Genomic DNA, 15,422 nt, shown 5'->3' on the forward strand with positions numbered 1-15,422 from the left:
GCTGCATGCGCCCCTCCAACACTTCATTTGGGCCTCCGCAGGCCTTGCTCGGCAGGTTGCCGGCCAAAATGGAGCTTCTGAGGGACTGTTCTCAGAAGCTCCATTTTGGCCAGCAAACTACCGGGCGAGGCCTTTGCATGCCCAAATGGAGTGTTGGAGGGGCGGACTTGTTCATAAACACTAGGGGATGCTTATCACGAACTTTGAACATTCGCTAAGGGAACGCTTGTAACCCGGGGATTACCTGTATAGAACCTGTCTAGAATCTTAATACATATTAATGTTTTCCCTGGATCCCCTGAGTTTAATTTTCCCACTTAGCTTGCTAGGAATTTCTCTGTCTCTAGTTGAGCTATACTTGCTGTAAAGGAGCTCCTGAATTCTCCATTAAAAGTACTTTTCCTTTTAGCAGATCCGTCTCTTTCAATTCTCCCATGAAAGTTTGGATATGCTATTAAATACTTTCTGCAGCTTCAAAGAGGGCTTCTGAGCCATGCCCGTTTATTGAAGGAAGAATTATAGAACCATCTCTTTCTTTCTTTTTTTCTTTGAAATTGCTGTAACCAAACAATTCTTTCTGCAAAGAAATTCCTTGTTATAGAACAAATATTCTACAGGGTTCTAATGAGCCACAATCAAACCAAAATACTTTTAAAAAACCAAATATCTCAAATATGAACTTTTTCTGGTACTCAGCCCTCCCTATCAAGCTGTTTTCATTAAAAGTCCTCAAATAAAAATAACAGAGCAACAATAATAACAACTACTATTAATAGGAAATTCAACATATGTATCTTTTCAAACAGTTTGGGCATGCCTATATTTGGAGTTTAAAAATCAAGTCACTTTCTCTCTGCACATTGTAATACAATTTCTATGTTGCTTTCATTTATGGAGCTACAGTTTGCAATAGGGTAAAAAAGGTTTGCATGTGAATGCCATATCCTAGATACTGCTTCATCTCTCTGTCTGGGCAAGAATCAAGCAATTTACTGCATACATTGACTCATGTCTAAGAGAACAGCAACATTATGTTCTGTATGTATCCTAAGACCTTAGGATTTCAGATGACCTTATTTACCTTCCTACTCTCACTTTTTTTTGTAAGATTCTCATTGCTATTTCAAAAGAACACAATCACATGTTTCTCTGACTTCCCAAGTGAAGGAATCCAGTTTTTCAAACAATACCAGTGAATTCCTTCAGGGCCCACAGAACAGATGCTATGTCTGTAGTCAAATAGTCAGGGCCATGTAGGTGAAGGACAAAAGCTACTTCATTAGGCTAATTTTCTTATCCTCATACCTCCTTCATCAATTTTCTCCCCTCGGGATATGTGATGTGTCATCTTGCATAAATCCAGAAGAGAAGGCCCCTTGTGGCAGAAAGTGAAGGCGCTCAACTTCAACCTTTTTGTTCCCCAGGGTATTAGTTTTACCATGACTACTTAAATTGCATCCTTAAGTAAGATGCACCCTTGAAAATTATTTAAACAGTGTAATATTTTTGGCTGAAAAACAATTTACAACTTCAACAAAAAAGTATCTGAATCCAAACGGATTTATTAATCATGAGTCACCCAGCGGTCTACAGCCCTAAGGTCTTTCAGCAACTACGCATTTCTAGTGTGTCTGGGCATTATTATGTGATCTCAATTAACATTTTTGCTAGTTGGAAGCACTCCCAGAGCCAGTTATGTTGCAACCTTAATGCTATATAAAGCTGTATTCTGCAATGCAACAGGTACAAGCATTCCAGATTCCAAAAATGAAAAATTAGTTAATAACCAATCAATATAATTCATTAGATAATGTAAGCACAACTCTTCTTGCATAATTTCATATATGGCAGCATCTGTATTTTTCACTATTTTCTCTTGAGTTTCTAAATATTGTACCAGCTTTCTTGACTTCTGACTCCCCCACCCGCCCCACCCCCCCAAAAGAAGCTGTCTATGACTTCTATTGACTTTTGACTTCTTTTTTTCATTTAGGTTCCTCCCCTGATCGGCAGCTAAGTCCAGGCATTCTGCGTTTGAATCTTGAAGAGGAGACTGAGAGAATAATTCAAATGCAGAGACTGGAAATCAAGTGCCTTCGAGAACAAATGCAGGGGCAAGAGAAAGCCCTCACCATCCGGCCTTTGTCGAGTGGAAAACTCCCCATTCTGGAAATGGACAAAATTAGTGACATACAATCACATTAACTTGGCTAGAAAGAACTCGACATTGTAGCTTTCTGTATTTCTAAACATTCCCTAAATGCAGCTCTCTGCACTTGTGGATGGCTTTTTCCTGTTCTTTTTTTTTTTTTTTTTAGCATGTCTAGTTTTGGATTGAGACAGAATGTTAAAGAAACAGTAAACAAGCTAGTCTGGATTTGCCTGCCTCCTGTTAATGTTTCAAGTCTCAGGACTGGAAAATCAAGTGAGAGCACACACAGAGCTTTAGGAAGGAAATTGGTCACCTGGCTTCAACTTAAAGCAGAATCCATTGGAGATAAAACCCTTGTGTGTGGCATTATTAGAAACAGGCTAACCGATGTAAACTTTGAATATGTTACTGTTTGTTATTTGTCCAGAACCATTTTATTTCACTCTCATAAAACTCTTTCCCCTTCCCCACTTCTTTCTTGCCATTTTTGTTCTCCAGCACCATGCCTATTTTAAGATTCTACTTCCTTTAGCTTCTTCTATGTATGTAATAAATTTCCCGTTGGCCCAGATACTCAGGAATACTTGAATAATAACATTGATGAGACCACTTTAAACAATAATTAAAGGTTCATGCTGTTTCCTTCATCTTCCTGTAAGTGTTTGGTTTTTATTGCTTGACTTGCTGTCATAGTTTACCTGCTGATTTTTGATTCTGCACATTTGAAAAAATGCTTGGAGTACTATGGTCTGTGGATATCAGTAAAATGCTCTCACCATAAAGAGAGCAGTGAGAATAGAAATAAAATAAAACATGGCATCTTGAAATATATAATTTGATGTGCACAAACAGTTTCATAATAATAATACAACCTTTTTTTAAAAAAATCAGTGGTCATGTTTTTTTTAAAGAAAATATGTTTTCGAGAGATTCTTCCCATGACCAAGCATTAGACGGGACATAGCAGTGGGCATCATGATATCACTGGAAGGGTAGAGCAGAATGGTTTGCCTCTGCTTTATGGCTATAGTGATATGGATCGGTGTCTTTATTACAAGCACTTGTATTACATTATTACTTTTTCATTTCTTACTGTTAACATAGAAAACAATAGAACAAAATTTTACTACTTTTTTTAATCTGCCTTTATTACTTGTATAAGTAACTGGAGGTGGTGAATATACCTATAACTCTGTCCTCCTCCTATTTTCTCCCCAGCAACAACCCTGTAACTGGTTTGGGCTAAGAGCAGAGGTGGTATTCAGCAGGTTCTGACCAGTTCTGGAGAACTGGTAGCGGAAATTTTGAGTAGTTCGGAGAACCAGCAAATGCCATCTCTGACTGGCCCCGCCCCGTCTATTCTCTGCCTCCTGAGTCCCAGCTGATCGGCTGGGTCTTCTTTTGTTGCCCTGCACAGGAGAACGGAACTGAAAAGCAGGTTAGTGGGGTGGGGAGGGAATGGGGATTTTGCAGTATCCTTCCCCTGCCACACCCACAAGCCACGCCCACCAAGCCACACCATGCCCATCAAGCCATCCCACAGAACCGGTCGTAAAACAATTTGAATCCCACCACTGTCTAAGAGGATGAGTGAAAGGTAGATGAGTGACATCAGGTCAGTTGGATTTGATGCTGAGAAGGTCTCAAGATTGACTCAGCCTTCCATCCTTCCGAAGTCGGTAAAATGAGGACCCAAATTGTTGGGGGTGATATGCTGACTCTGTAAACCCCTTAGAGAGGGTTGTAAAGCACTGTGAAGCAGTGCTATCTAAGTGCTATTGCTATTGCTCTCACAGATCTCAGAGCCAGTTTGGTTAAGATGCTGGTCTAAAAACCAGAAGACTGAGTTCCAGTCCAGCTAAAGGACCTTATTAAGAAAGGTCCTGGTCACAGCTCTTTATAATATCTGACAAATTACATCATTCATATTCAGCATTCTTCTGTACATCTATCATCATTTCCTGCAATGAAAGCGGATGTAATTGAACTCTATCATTGAACTCTATCATTAGCTAGAGTTATTAGCTAATTATTCTCTGATGGGTTATATTAAAATAGTTTTGGCTTCATCGAGTTGAGGTGCTGCCCTTATGTGAGACATTTTTTCGGCACCACATGTCTTTACACGTGCATACACAACTTTTAAAGAGGAAATCTAAGATCCTGCTTTAAATAGTTAACTTCCTGATTGAAAAAAAGGGCAAAGCAACTTATGTTGAAGAAGCACTTTGCCATGTAGCAGTAATTGCTCTCTAGCACTAGCAAAAAGACAGTTCTCAAATAGAAAGATACTTATGGACTTGCTGCTTAATTGTAACGTGGGCTTCATTAAATTTGTTGCAAAATGTACAATTCTGCTTGGGATTCCAAGGTAAAATAACAAATCTTTGTGTTGCAAGACATGACAATGTCATAAAAGGAAGTTTTCTCTACATGAACAGGCGCTAGTGTTGTTTTGTATCCATGGTATATGGAACGTAACACCCATTATTAAGCACACAGTATACACTTCATATTGTCAGTATTGTCCTAGCAACAGTTACATTTTAAACAGGAATCAATGTAAACTAAAAATCAATATATCCTGCTAAACCATATTGTAATTTAAACGAGAACATTCAAGAGAAAGGTATCTAAAAAGGATTTAAAGCATAATCTTTGCGATGAAAACAATACCACAAAATTACTGGGGGGTGGGTATGTTATTAACCTGACAAGAAAATATGGCAGCCAACTTCAGTATTACTGTCAATAAAACTTCATAGTTGTGTCCAGGAAGTCACTATCAATTAAATTGGACTTGGAAACTTCAGTTATAGTATATTCATCAGACTAATAATTATATCAGCTAGAAGAGCGTTAGATTGCAGGAGGAACTTAACAAGATGCCAAAATGTTTATGTGCTTGTATCAAAAGAAAAAGAAAAAACCCACTGTCATTTGGAGGGAAATATGCTGCTGCAAATCACGAACAAGAAATCAAGATACCGAAATGTAAAACATCCAAGAGTTTGCCATAGTTTAGAAATATTATGAAAGAAACTACTGGTAATGTAATTTTCCCTGATGGTGGGCTTCCAGACAAGTTCAATTCCAGTTTCAACACTTTCCCTGTCACTTGCCTATGCCATCAGAATAGAAGAGATCTACCAACTGTGTTGAATGCTCTTCAGAAGGCATTTCCTAATTTGTATCTAAGCAGGGGACAAATTTACATGATATGGGGCAACATATCGTTTTCTACTATATCAGTGGTGGGATTCAAACTTTTTACTATCGGTTCTGTGGGCTTGGCTTGGTGGGCATGGCTTGGTGGATGTGGCAGGGGAATGATACTGCAAAATCCCATTCCCCCCCCCCCCCCCACTAACCTGCTTTCCAGCTCCGTTCTCCTGTGCAGGGCAACAAAAGAAGATCCAGCCGATCAGCTGGGACTCGGGAGGGAGAGAATAGATGGGGCCAGTCAGAGGTGGTATTTACCAGTTCTCCGAACTACTCAAAATTTCTGCTACCGGTTCTCCAGAACTGGTCAGAACCTGCTGAATACCACCTCTGTACTATATCCCCATTATATGGACTCTTGTCCTCAGTCCATATGTGAGGCAGGTGTAAACTATCCCATTGCTAAAGTAATAGTTTCCCCTTAAACTAATAGCAACCCGTGGTTGTTCCAAAGTGCTTAAAATATGATGTGCTTCAACAACCATTCTGTTGGCAATAGAGTCAGGGAACAATAGGGAGATGGGATCAGTGTAGGACTAGTAGCCAACTCAGGCGGACAAGCCTGTCAGTTACTGGGCCCATTCTACCGTCACCTTCTGGGTTCCCCCACTTCTCTCTATGTCATGGAGAACTGGAGATAGCTGTGAGGCCACTGCCACGTCCAGCTTTACAAAGGAACAGGTTTTGAAAAACAGACCAAAGCCCTCCTGCAGTCTAGCTATTTGTCTAAACTCAGCATCTCCAGAACCCCACTAAACGGATGCACTCAACATTTTCCTCCTGTAGCACATATATCACAACAGGAGAGGCACTTGTTAGCTTGCCACCTGTCCCAGCCCCATCTTCTCATCAATGTCATGATTGGCTGCTACTGGCAGGTGAAAAGTCAAAGGGCAGCAAAATCATAAATAAGGTTTTACCAATTACTTTGTTTAATCAGCCTGCAGGCATGAAATATGAGCACCACTATTTGGCTTCTAGCCAAAACAGGCAATCAATGCAGAATAGATACCGGCAGTGGGGACAGAAAATATTATGCTGGCATAGCTTTCTGCCAATTGGACAGATAGAATTTTAACAGACCCCCAAATCCAGCGCAATTAGCCAATGTTCCTGCAACAGTCTATAGACTTTTTAACGACCATTGCATGCTGTTCTAACCTTTGTAGGGGTCATCAGTGATCTGTTCAATTTATGTGTTCATTCCCCAAACAGATTTAATATTTCCTATTAGGACTCAAGGCCCATTCCTATTCTAAAGAAGTCTGCCAAAAATTCCCAATTTCCCAACAGAGACAAAAGATGGTACTAATCTGTACTAATCATTTCCTTACTGCCCCCGTGAAGTTCCTTGAAGAAGAAGAAAAAAGTCAACTGTCTTGCAAGAAGCCATCAATCTATCACCCTGTATCGTTTAACTCTACCTGTAATGTGCATCCTTCTTTCTTTTGCTTCACCAGCCTTATTTCCACTCCCCACGTGTGCACACACCGTCATCAGGCTGGAATGTTTCCAAGGACAACAGGTTGTCTCTCCAACCCCACCCTGCAAGAGAATGTACCTGCCTGGGCGAAGGTCAGTGACTGTTGTAAGCCTATCAGATGAAGCATCTGGTATTAGACGGAGGAAGGAGGTGGAACTAGCACCTGTTACTTGATAGGCATATGCAGGCAGAGAGTGAAGAAGGCAGGTTTCAGTTTTATCTTTGGACCATACTCTAAAAACTGACCACTACGCAACCACAATGGAAAAGGAATATGGCACCAGGATCCTAGGAAACCCAAGAACACGGCCCAGGAAAAGATTCTGGCAACAGCATCTTCTGTGATTGATCAGCTGTAGGTGAGTGAAGCCCATCCCAGAAAATATCTGTGCCTCCATGCCATGCTATCCTTTCTCTTTTTGGTCAGGAAACTGCCCTCTGAAAAATTTTCAGAGGATTACAGTGTACACTTAGACACTGTATTCTTTCTTCAGCTATACTATACCAACATATAGACAGATATATTTCCATATGAATTGCCAAGTATTTCTGTTTATCTTTTGCTTCCATTTAAACTTCAGGAGTTCACAAAGTAGATGGTGGAATTGGCATACTTTTTAAGTCTTAAAACCATTGTTCGTGTCTAGGTTTCCTTACCTAGTAGCTTCAATTACTAAAAGTTGGAAATGGTGAGGAAGTCAAGTCTTTTCCCATATGGGTTAATGCTGAACAGCTCAAGCCAAGCTGGGTGCTAACTTCTCCTAGCTACAGGCACTCCAGCAAAACACAGCAAACTTTGTCCTAAGCTAATGAGCACAATCCTCAGGCAAATAGTAAGTATATAGTAACTCTTTTTGTACTAGTTAAATGAAGTGGATGGAGCCATGGTATGGATTTCATGTCAATACTGTACCCATAATTTAACATCCACGTGGTTAAATTGTTTTGTTTTTCAAGAATTCAAGCTTCAATTACACTAGCAGAAAAAGATTTGGTGGTATTTGGGACGGGTGAGAGAGATTTATCTTCTATCTTGATCCACCTTCCAGTGATTTAGTACTAGATTTAGTACTCTGGTTTTTCCAATTATGTGGCTTAGCTGGCAATTTGCCTTAAATAGGCCTGATCTCCATATAGTTTTAAGAGTGATATCATGTTCTATCCCAGCTGGAGGGGAGGGTTTGAGCTGATGCTGTCAGGCTGTGTCTGGATCAGAAACCTCCTCTTTCTGCTCACTGCTTCTGCAAGGGAAACCTCCAGTAGCCTCTGATTAAATTATTAAACAATTGCCTGGGATAAATGAGATCTCTTATTTGAGAAGCTGTGGGGGAGGATTAATTATACTTCTTTCATTCTTATGTGCTGTACTAAATATCCTCTAAATCCATTATCTGCTGCTAGATCCCCATACACAATTATTCTCAAACACATCCTTCTGATTAAAAAAAATGCATTAATTGTGGCCTTTGGCTACCAGTGGTTTTATAAATGACCACCCCATTGCTTTGACTCCAATGCCATATGTATTGTCAACATGTGAAGTTACCTTTTCTATCTTACTTAATTCAACAACTAAGATCTGTTAATATACAAAAAACAGCAATGATTTTAACCCTGAGCCAAATCAAGGTAACACACTCTCTCAGATATGAATCTCCTTCTTTGCAGACCTCTTTGCAATCTTTGGTTAAGAAAATGTTAAACTAATCAGGGTCCATTTGAAGTGCCAACTTTCCCTGACTTGGAGATATGTTGAGGGACAATTTTTTTACTGAAAAACATGGAAGTTGTAGTCGCTCAATACATTGTTTGAACATCAGGGTGGCAGAAGGTTTACTTTCAAGGACAGGTGGGCAGTGTTATATCTTGTACAGTATGTCTACTTCATGTGCAAAAAAAAATACAAGGGAACCAGGAAGAAAGAAAACAAAAAAACAGTATTGTAAAAATAGATTGCTTTTAAGCTTCAGTAAAGGATGTAAAGGGTTTTAAGCCAGACTGTACATTTCAGGAGCTTCTCCTGAACATCTTCAGATTCAGATTCTGAACTTAGATTTCACACTGTACTGAAACTTTTTAAACAAAGGGACTTCCTGGTTTCAGAGCTCAACAAAATAAATTGACCACAAAAGACTAAGGCCATCCAGATTTAATAATTATCATATTTGCCTGTGAAAATGATTTCATTTTTTTAGTCTCCGATACTTTTGATATTCTACAAAGGAAGACTGTAAAATCATAGAATTTGCAAGCCAGAAAATTTAAAGCCATTTAAGCCAGAAAATCTAAATTCCTTATTAAATATTGAAAAGATTTTAAAATGGACCAGTGAGGAATCACCATCTTGAGAATAGGGTACCAGAAATACTTTTTTCTACTTTCCCTAAATATTGTAATGTATTCCGCATCCACTTTCCACCTAGATTCCTGCCTATTTTCTAGGATATCTAAAGGGGGGGGAAAAGTCAGAAGAGCGAAGTAGTATGAAACAGATAAATGCTGGTCAATGACTTTATCAAGTTGGAAAAATTAAATCCTATTGTTTGTACTTTAAGCTGGGGATGAAGAAGCTAATAATAAGCCCAGGTCTCAATCGCTCTTGGAGAAGAAGTGTGTATCAAGGGTTAAGACAGCTTAGATGCAAGCTTCTATTGTCTCACAACACAGAGAACCAGTTGGTGACAAGAGGCAGATGCTGATGAGGGACCATGTGAGCCTGGAACAGTGAAAGAAGCTTTCTTATTGTGTGGGATCTCTGCTTCAATCATCAGCTTTTGCCAGTACAAGAAGCAAATGCTACTAAAATGAAGACTTGTACCAAGAGCCTAAGAATTGGTGCATGGCATGAATATCTTTATGCCAAGAAGAGCCAACCAGTTGAAGACATAGCCAAGACTGCAATATCTGTAAGTGGAATTCCTGAAAGGCAAGGAATCACTGACCCAGAACCCTGGAACTAAGATGTCATAACTAGAACAGCACATTGAAGGTAATAGGAAATTTAGACCAGTCTTTGAGAGCCTGCGTGGAGGAAGCTACTTTACAAGGCATGTGTGCAATCTTTCTGGACTAGACCAATGTAAACTTTATAATCAAGTACTAAGGAGGTGTGTAACAGCCAAGGGAATGGATGCTTCACAACCATTGCTTGTGTCTAGTCAATAGCTGTTTCCAGTCTAAGCATTTTAAAAGTAGCTGTGGATATTCCCTTCATTCCCCCAACTCTGTATTTAGTATGTGCTTTATAAAAAAAATTGTCTTGTTTTTAAATCACATTTCAGTTTTGTTGGATGACCACTAATTATATTATGATACAAAATATTTCTCCTATTCATAGTTTTCAACCATTATCGATCAAAATATGTCTGTTTCTAGAGCATTTTTTTATACAGGTCATTGAATTTCTATTGTATAGGTATTCCTTTTAAAGTTGATTGTCTTTATTCGCATAATCATTAAGACTTTGTAGCTCTAGATTCATCAGATTTACAAAACTACCAAATGAGGGTGAGCCATTGCTTCAACAGAAGCAATTTTGATATTTTTTGCATTATAGCTTTCCTAATCTGTTTTTGCCTTTTTCAAGAGATATTATGATACTCCCATGGGACACACAATAACCACATTCTTTTTTCTGCAATTAAAATAACTTTGAACCTAAGTGGCACATCGCATGTCTTCTGCTTGCTCTTTCAGGGTGATATTTCACAAGTGTGTTAATAGATAAAAATTTAATCATGTCTTCCTCATTTTATTGAGCCAGTTGTGAGGCCTTGATACTACGATTGTGTCTTAATCTGCTGTTCTGATCTTGTGATACTCAGGACTAATTTTATACTGTTTTAATGTGCAGTGTGAAATGTTTTAGGAATTGCATTGGTTAAAAATCAGTAAACAAGTTTTGGAATTAAATTCAAGCAATTTCTGTAATCTGTAAAAGCTGCTCTTTAATCCTGCATTCTTCCTAGAAAGTGACTCACAAAAATGTGTTCCTTTTTCCTCTATTCTAAGGATGCTTCTTTCCAGCCATAGTCTCTCTCTCTATATATACATACACACACAGCCACACAATGTGTGTGTGTGTGGGGGGGAGAGATTGTGACTGGGAAGAAGCATCATTAGAACAGAGGAGAAAGGCACACATTTTTGTGAATCACCTTCTAAGGGGAATGTAGGGTTAAAGAGTAGCATTTACAGAGTACACACACACACACACACACACACACACATTATTCCATCCTTCAAAGAGCAAAAATAAATAAATAATTCAGTGCTTTCTCCCTCAGCTGAGCCTGAAGCCAGAGAACAGTTCGGTTCTCTTTGCAAAGTTAATGCAGGACAGTAGCTTGTCCAGTTTCCTTTCTCCTCCCACTCAGTATCACCTATCAACATGGAAAGGCATCAGCTGAACAGGAAGGAGACCAATAACAAGATTTATAATAATGTTGATATATCTGTCTTCCAGAAAATTAATATCCCCACAGATGAAAAAAAAAAAAGACGGTCCCATGTGCCTAGTCTCTCTCATAGCCCAAGCCATGAGCCAGGGAGAGAGATGTCATTTCTACAGGAGACTTAGAAATCAGTTCCCCAACCCTGTTGATGTTATTGCAGCTTTGTCACCAAGGGAGGCATTTTACATTATATGGCAAAATGTGTTGGGAAAAAAGATGGAAAATACCACCTTGACAGTAGAACAACTAAAGGCGTCTACAGGATGCTTTTGCAGTGGGCTGGAGAAAAGACAGAAGTGATATCATGAGAGGGTGTCCTTTAAAAATAATTAGAGAATCATCTTTGTACTGTAATTAGAAGGACATGGGGGATGAGTCCTAGGATCAGAATAATAATTACTCTAATTATTTTATGAAAAATGTATCTGTGAAAGAACAGGCTATTGTATATACTTAATATTTTTAACAAATGCAAAGCTAACCCCAACATGATGTAAACTGAATTTCAATATTGAACATGTTTTTGCCTTTTCTCACTGGAAAACTTCTTTTTTTCTTTTTCAACATCTATCATCCTTAAGTCATGAGACATGCTTGCTGCAAATGTAATTTCTCTCCGCCTGCCATCAAGACAAAAAGCTAGTACAAAGAGCCAAGTTTGGCAGCCTGAGAATATCAAAACCATCTTTTCTTAAAGAAGAGATTATAAGTATTTTTAAGATTGTCAAATTCATAGAGGTGGGGATGTTACTAAATGAGCATTAAAGCCTGGGACTAGAAATAAGAGAAGTATTTCTTGCATGCTTATATTTTGCTATAAATTATGGAAACTGCGTAAATGAGAAAACATACCCAAATGTTTCATAGGGGAAAGTTTCAGTAATAAGTTACTGAAGAGAGAATCTTGCTTTTCCTGGCACAACATTTTGCCACAAGGAAAGCTTGTGATTCGACTTTTCTGGACAAGACATGGAAGAATATAGCCTGTCCCATAAAAAACTGATTTGACTTGCATGAACCCTACTCCACCCCATGGGGAGTGGTCCTCGTCACTCTTTCTTTTCACCTCTTGGAGAGAAAGCTCTTTTCATATTTTATCACTGTTTCCTTCACAGATAACTGGCAGGATCTGGGCGTGTTCAGAAGGGAGCTGCAAAACACAGAAGCAGGTTTCAGACTCAGCCTCAGCCAGAAAAGCCTTCCATTTCTGCTGTTCCCTCCCAACCATTTCCATCCAAGAAGAAAACAAAATGTGATTTGGATAGGAACTGAATAAAAGTTCATTGCCTCTATCCCTGGGAAAATGTGTCAAGTACCCACCCTCCTCCTTGCTGCCATCCTCCAGGCCAGTTGAAAGCAGCAGTTCCTGTGGCCCATCCTTACTGTATATGAGGTGGTTCAGCATCCACTATGGCAGAAATGGAGCACCTGAATGAACCCAGGCTCCCAGCTCATGCCAGCCGGATCCAGAGGAACATCCTGGAAGAGCACGTGGAGCTATGGTGGTTCCAGCAGCCCAAGAAGTCCCTTATTTGCTACGGAGTAGCAGTGGCGTTGATCCTAGCCTGTGGGGTGGGCGGCATTGCCCTGCTCTACAGTACTAGCAGTCGCTCTGGAGAGTGGAGGCTGGCAGTGGGCACAACACTCTGCCTGCTGGCACTCTTGGTACTACTGAAGCAGCTGTTGAGCTCTGCCATCCAGGACATGAACTGCATTCACAGACGGGAACAGGTGGAGTTGCTGAAGAGCGGTGGCGCCTCGGACTGTGCCATGCTTCTGCTGACAGCTTTGGTGCTGCTGGTGTGTGGCACAGTGCTCACAGCCCTCTCTACCACCAGTGTCAGCACTAACCCCACTACCCCGCGCCCCTTTGCCAGCATGTTTATCAGTGGTATTGTGCTCACAGTCGCTGGAGCAATTATCCTCCTCAGCCTGTTGTTCTATTTGACATGGACCTCCTGCCGTACATCTACCCGTCAGAACCAGCGGGCTGAAAACAACAGTGCTATTTTCACTGTATCAGGACATATTTCAGCCAGCCAGCAATTTCCTCCTACCTCCAGCATGGCAAACTTAATTTAATCATCAAGGACATAATGGTGACTGCTACTGACTCTGAGATTACTCGGACTTTAAGGTTGGATTTGCCCTACATGCCATCTGACCCAAACTCAGCAATGTGATGAACTTTTCACCACAGAGCAGTTATTCTTAGTCAGTATTGAGACCTGGCTTCTTAGCCAGACATCAGAACCAATCTGATGTTCGCTTTGGAGCACAGGGAGATTCAGAAGAAGTGTGAATGAAGGAAAACAAATGGCTATCACTCTGTGGTTATCCTAAGTAACTATGGCAACGTGAACACGCAGAGAAGCATCTCTCTCTCTCTCTCTCTCTCTCTCTCTCTCTCTCTCTCTCTCTCAGTGAAAATCCATTTCAATCTAACATTGGTTTCTGAGGCATTACTGTACCATCTATTTCTTTTTTGCATTCAAAAGGACTAGAAGCTTGCTTTTACAAAAAGGAAAGCCGCAGCTCTGTAGAAATTAAATCAGTTTGAAACTTATGTTAATAGTCAGAAACTCCAAAAGTATGAATGCTAAAGAATAATTAAGCTACATAGAGCGTATTTCCAGCAAAGCGTATTTTCCCAGCCAGAACATTGAGGATCATGGCAAAATACCTTAAGATTCAGCTGCTGGATGTGTACTGTAAAAATCCAGGTGATCACAAGATGATAACAATAAGTTATATTTGTCTGTTTCTTTTTGCTATCTTCTAGCAATCCAAATTTTTGTAGCCTGGAGATGGCAATTATGCCACTTGCCAATTATTATTTATTTATTATTTGTTCAATTTCTTAGCCGTCCATCTTACCACAGTCTAACGGTACTTGATAGAAAATAAGAGGGTAGGAATAATATTTTCCAGTCTTAAGATTTTGGTGTTCTCCAATTTGGAAACAAGATAAAATCACCCCCATCACTGGGAGTCAGGTAGCATGTAAATTTCATGAATGTTTATTAGTAGTATTATAAAAGAAAGTTTACAGAAGCGTACTGTATGAATCCAGGGAAGCATCAATTCATGCAAAACAAAAGTGGTATATAGGTATGCTGGTGTATGAAGAAATAATGCTTACTTGGTTTACTTTTATAATGGAAGTCCCTAGGTCTGATTATTTCAAGAAACATACTTGCAAAGAGTAAAATGGATGTACAGCATCTGCAGATGAGGAGCTTTATAATATCTGTTCCTTCCTGCGATGCCAGCTTTCTCAGCAGCAGTAAAATAGCAAAGAAAGTCAGTAAAGTACCACTTAAATTGTACTGCACAGGTAGTCCTCAACTTACAACAGTTCATTTAGTGACTGTTCAAAGTTACAAGGGGACTTTTTCCCCACTTACAACCATTGCAGTATCCCCACAGTCATATAATACAAATTCATATGCTTGGCAACTGGTTCCTATTTATGAGGGTTGCTACGTCCCAGGGTCATGTGATCAATTTTTGTGACCTTCTGACAAGCAAAGTCAATGGGAAAGCCAGATTAACTACGTTACTAATTTAACAACTCCGGCAAGAAAGATTGTAAAATGGGGGGAAAGTCACTTAACAAATGTCTCACATAAATTTTGTGCTCAATTGTGGTCATAAGTCGAGGACTATCTGTATGAACTCTTGATTTCCATCATATGTGGAAATGGAAATGAGTTATGTGGAAAAAGATGAATGGAATGATGTGTTGTTTAAGAAAGGTGAGGATGCTTGTAGTGATAGGTGGTCCTTTTATCTCAACTGAAGTACAATACAGCTACATTTCTATTGTTTTAAAATTATTTTAGCACTATCTACAATACTGGACCTGGAAAAAAAAAGATGTTGCTTTGTTCAGCTTTTAAGCCCTTTTGAAATGTAATTTGATTTGTATGTGTATCTTGAAAATCAAAATTAAATAAGATAACATAACAGCTTGTTGCTTCACCAGATACCCATCTACCTATGGATAGCTTACATCCAATTACCATATTACTAAAATTACATATTACAAGCTTATTCACTCACCCTCAAATGTTACAGCAATTCCCACTAGAATTCAAATGAAAAAAAC

At 39.4% G+C, this 15,422-nt stretch overlaps 2 protein-coding genes across 4 annotated transcripts in view; both read left to right on the forward strand.

Annotated features, from left to right (window-relative positions):
- Positions 1-2,797, forward strand: part of CFAP57 (cilia and flagella associated protein 57) — a 28,183-nt gene extending 25,386 nt beyond the window's left edge. The window contains exon 22 of the mRNA XM_026678066.2: positions 1,994-2,797. Within this exon, the coding sequence (XP_026533851.1) occupies positions 1,994-2,205 (212 nt within the window). The 3' untranslated portion in view covers positions 2,206-2,797. The remainder of the gene's footprint in view (positions 1-1,993) is intronic.
- Positions 2,798-7,010: 4,213 nt separating this feature from the next.
- TMEM125 (transmembrane protein 125) lies at positions 7,011-15,275 on the forward strand. 3 transcript variants are annotated; one of them, XM_026678070.2, is made up of 3 exons: positions 7,011-7,216; positions 9,525-9,846; positions 12,427-15,275. In XM_026678070.2, the coding sequence occupies exon 3, from the start codon at positions 12,722-12,724 to the stop codon at positions 13,391-13,393; it is 672 nt and encodes a 223-aa protein (XP_026533855.1). In that variant the 5' UTR covers positions 7,011-7,216; positions 9,525-9,846; positions 12,427-12,721; the 3' UTR covers positions 13,394-15,275. The 3 variants fall into 3 exon arrangements, with proteins under 3 accessions (XP_026533855.1, XP_087816186.1, XP_026533726.1); XM_087960060.1 differs by having other exon boundaries at positions 9,525-9,763; XM_026677941.2 differs by lacking the exon at positions 9,525-9,846.
- Positions 15,276-15,422: the final 147 nt, after the last annotated feature.

The sequence above is a fragment of the Notechis scutatus genome, chromosome 3 (genome assembly GCF_049901735.1).
Source record: "Notechis scutatus isolate UNSWTSFEM ecotype Mainland chromosome 3, rNotScu1.2, whole genome shotgun sequence".
Lineage (NCBI taxonomy): Eukaryota > Metazoa > Chordata > Lepidosauria > Squamata > Elapidae > Notechis > Notechis scutatus.

Coding starts and splice junctions, on each gene's coding strand:
- TMEM125 (XM_026678070.2), top strand. CDS start 12,722: ATGGCAGAAATGGAGCACCTGAATGAACCCAGGCTCCCAGCTCATGCC.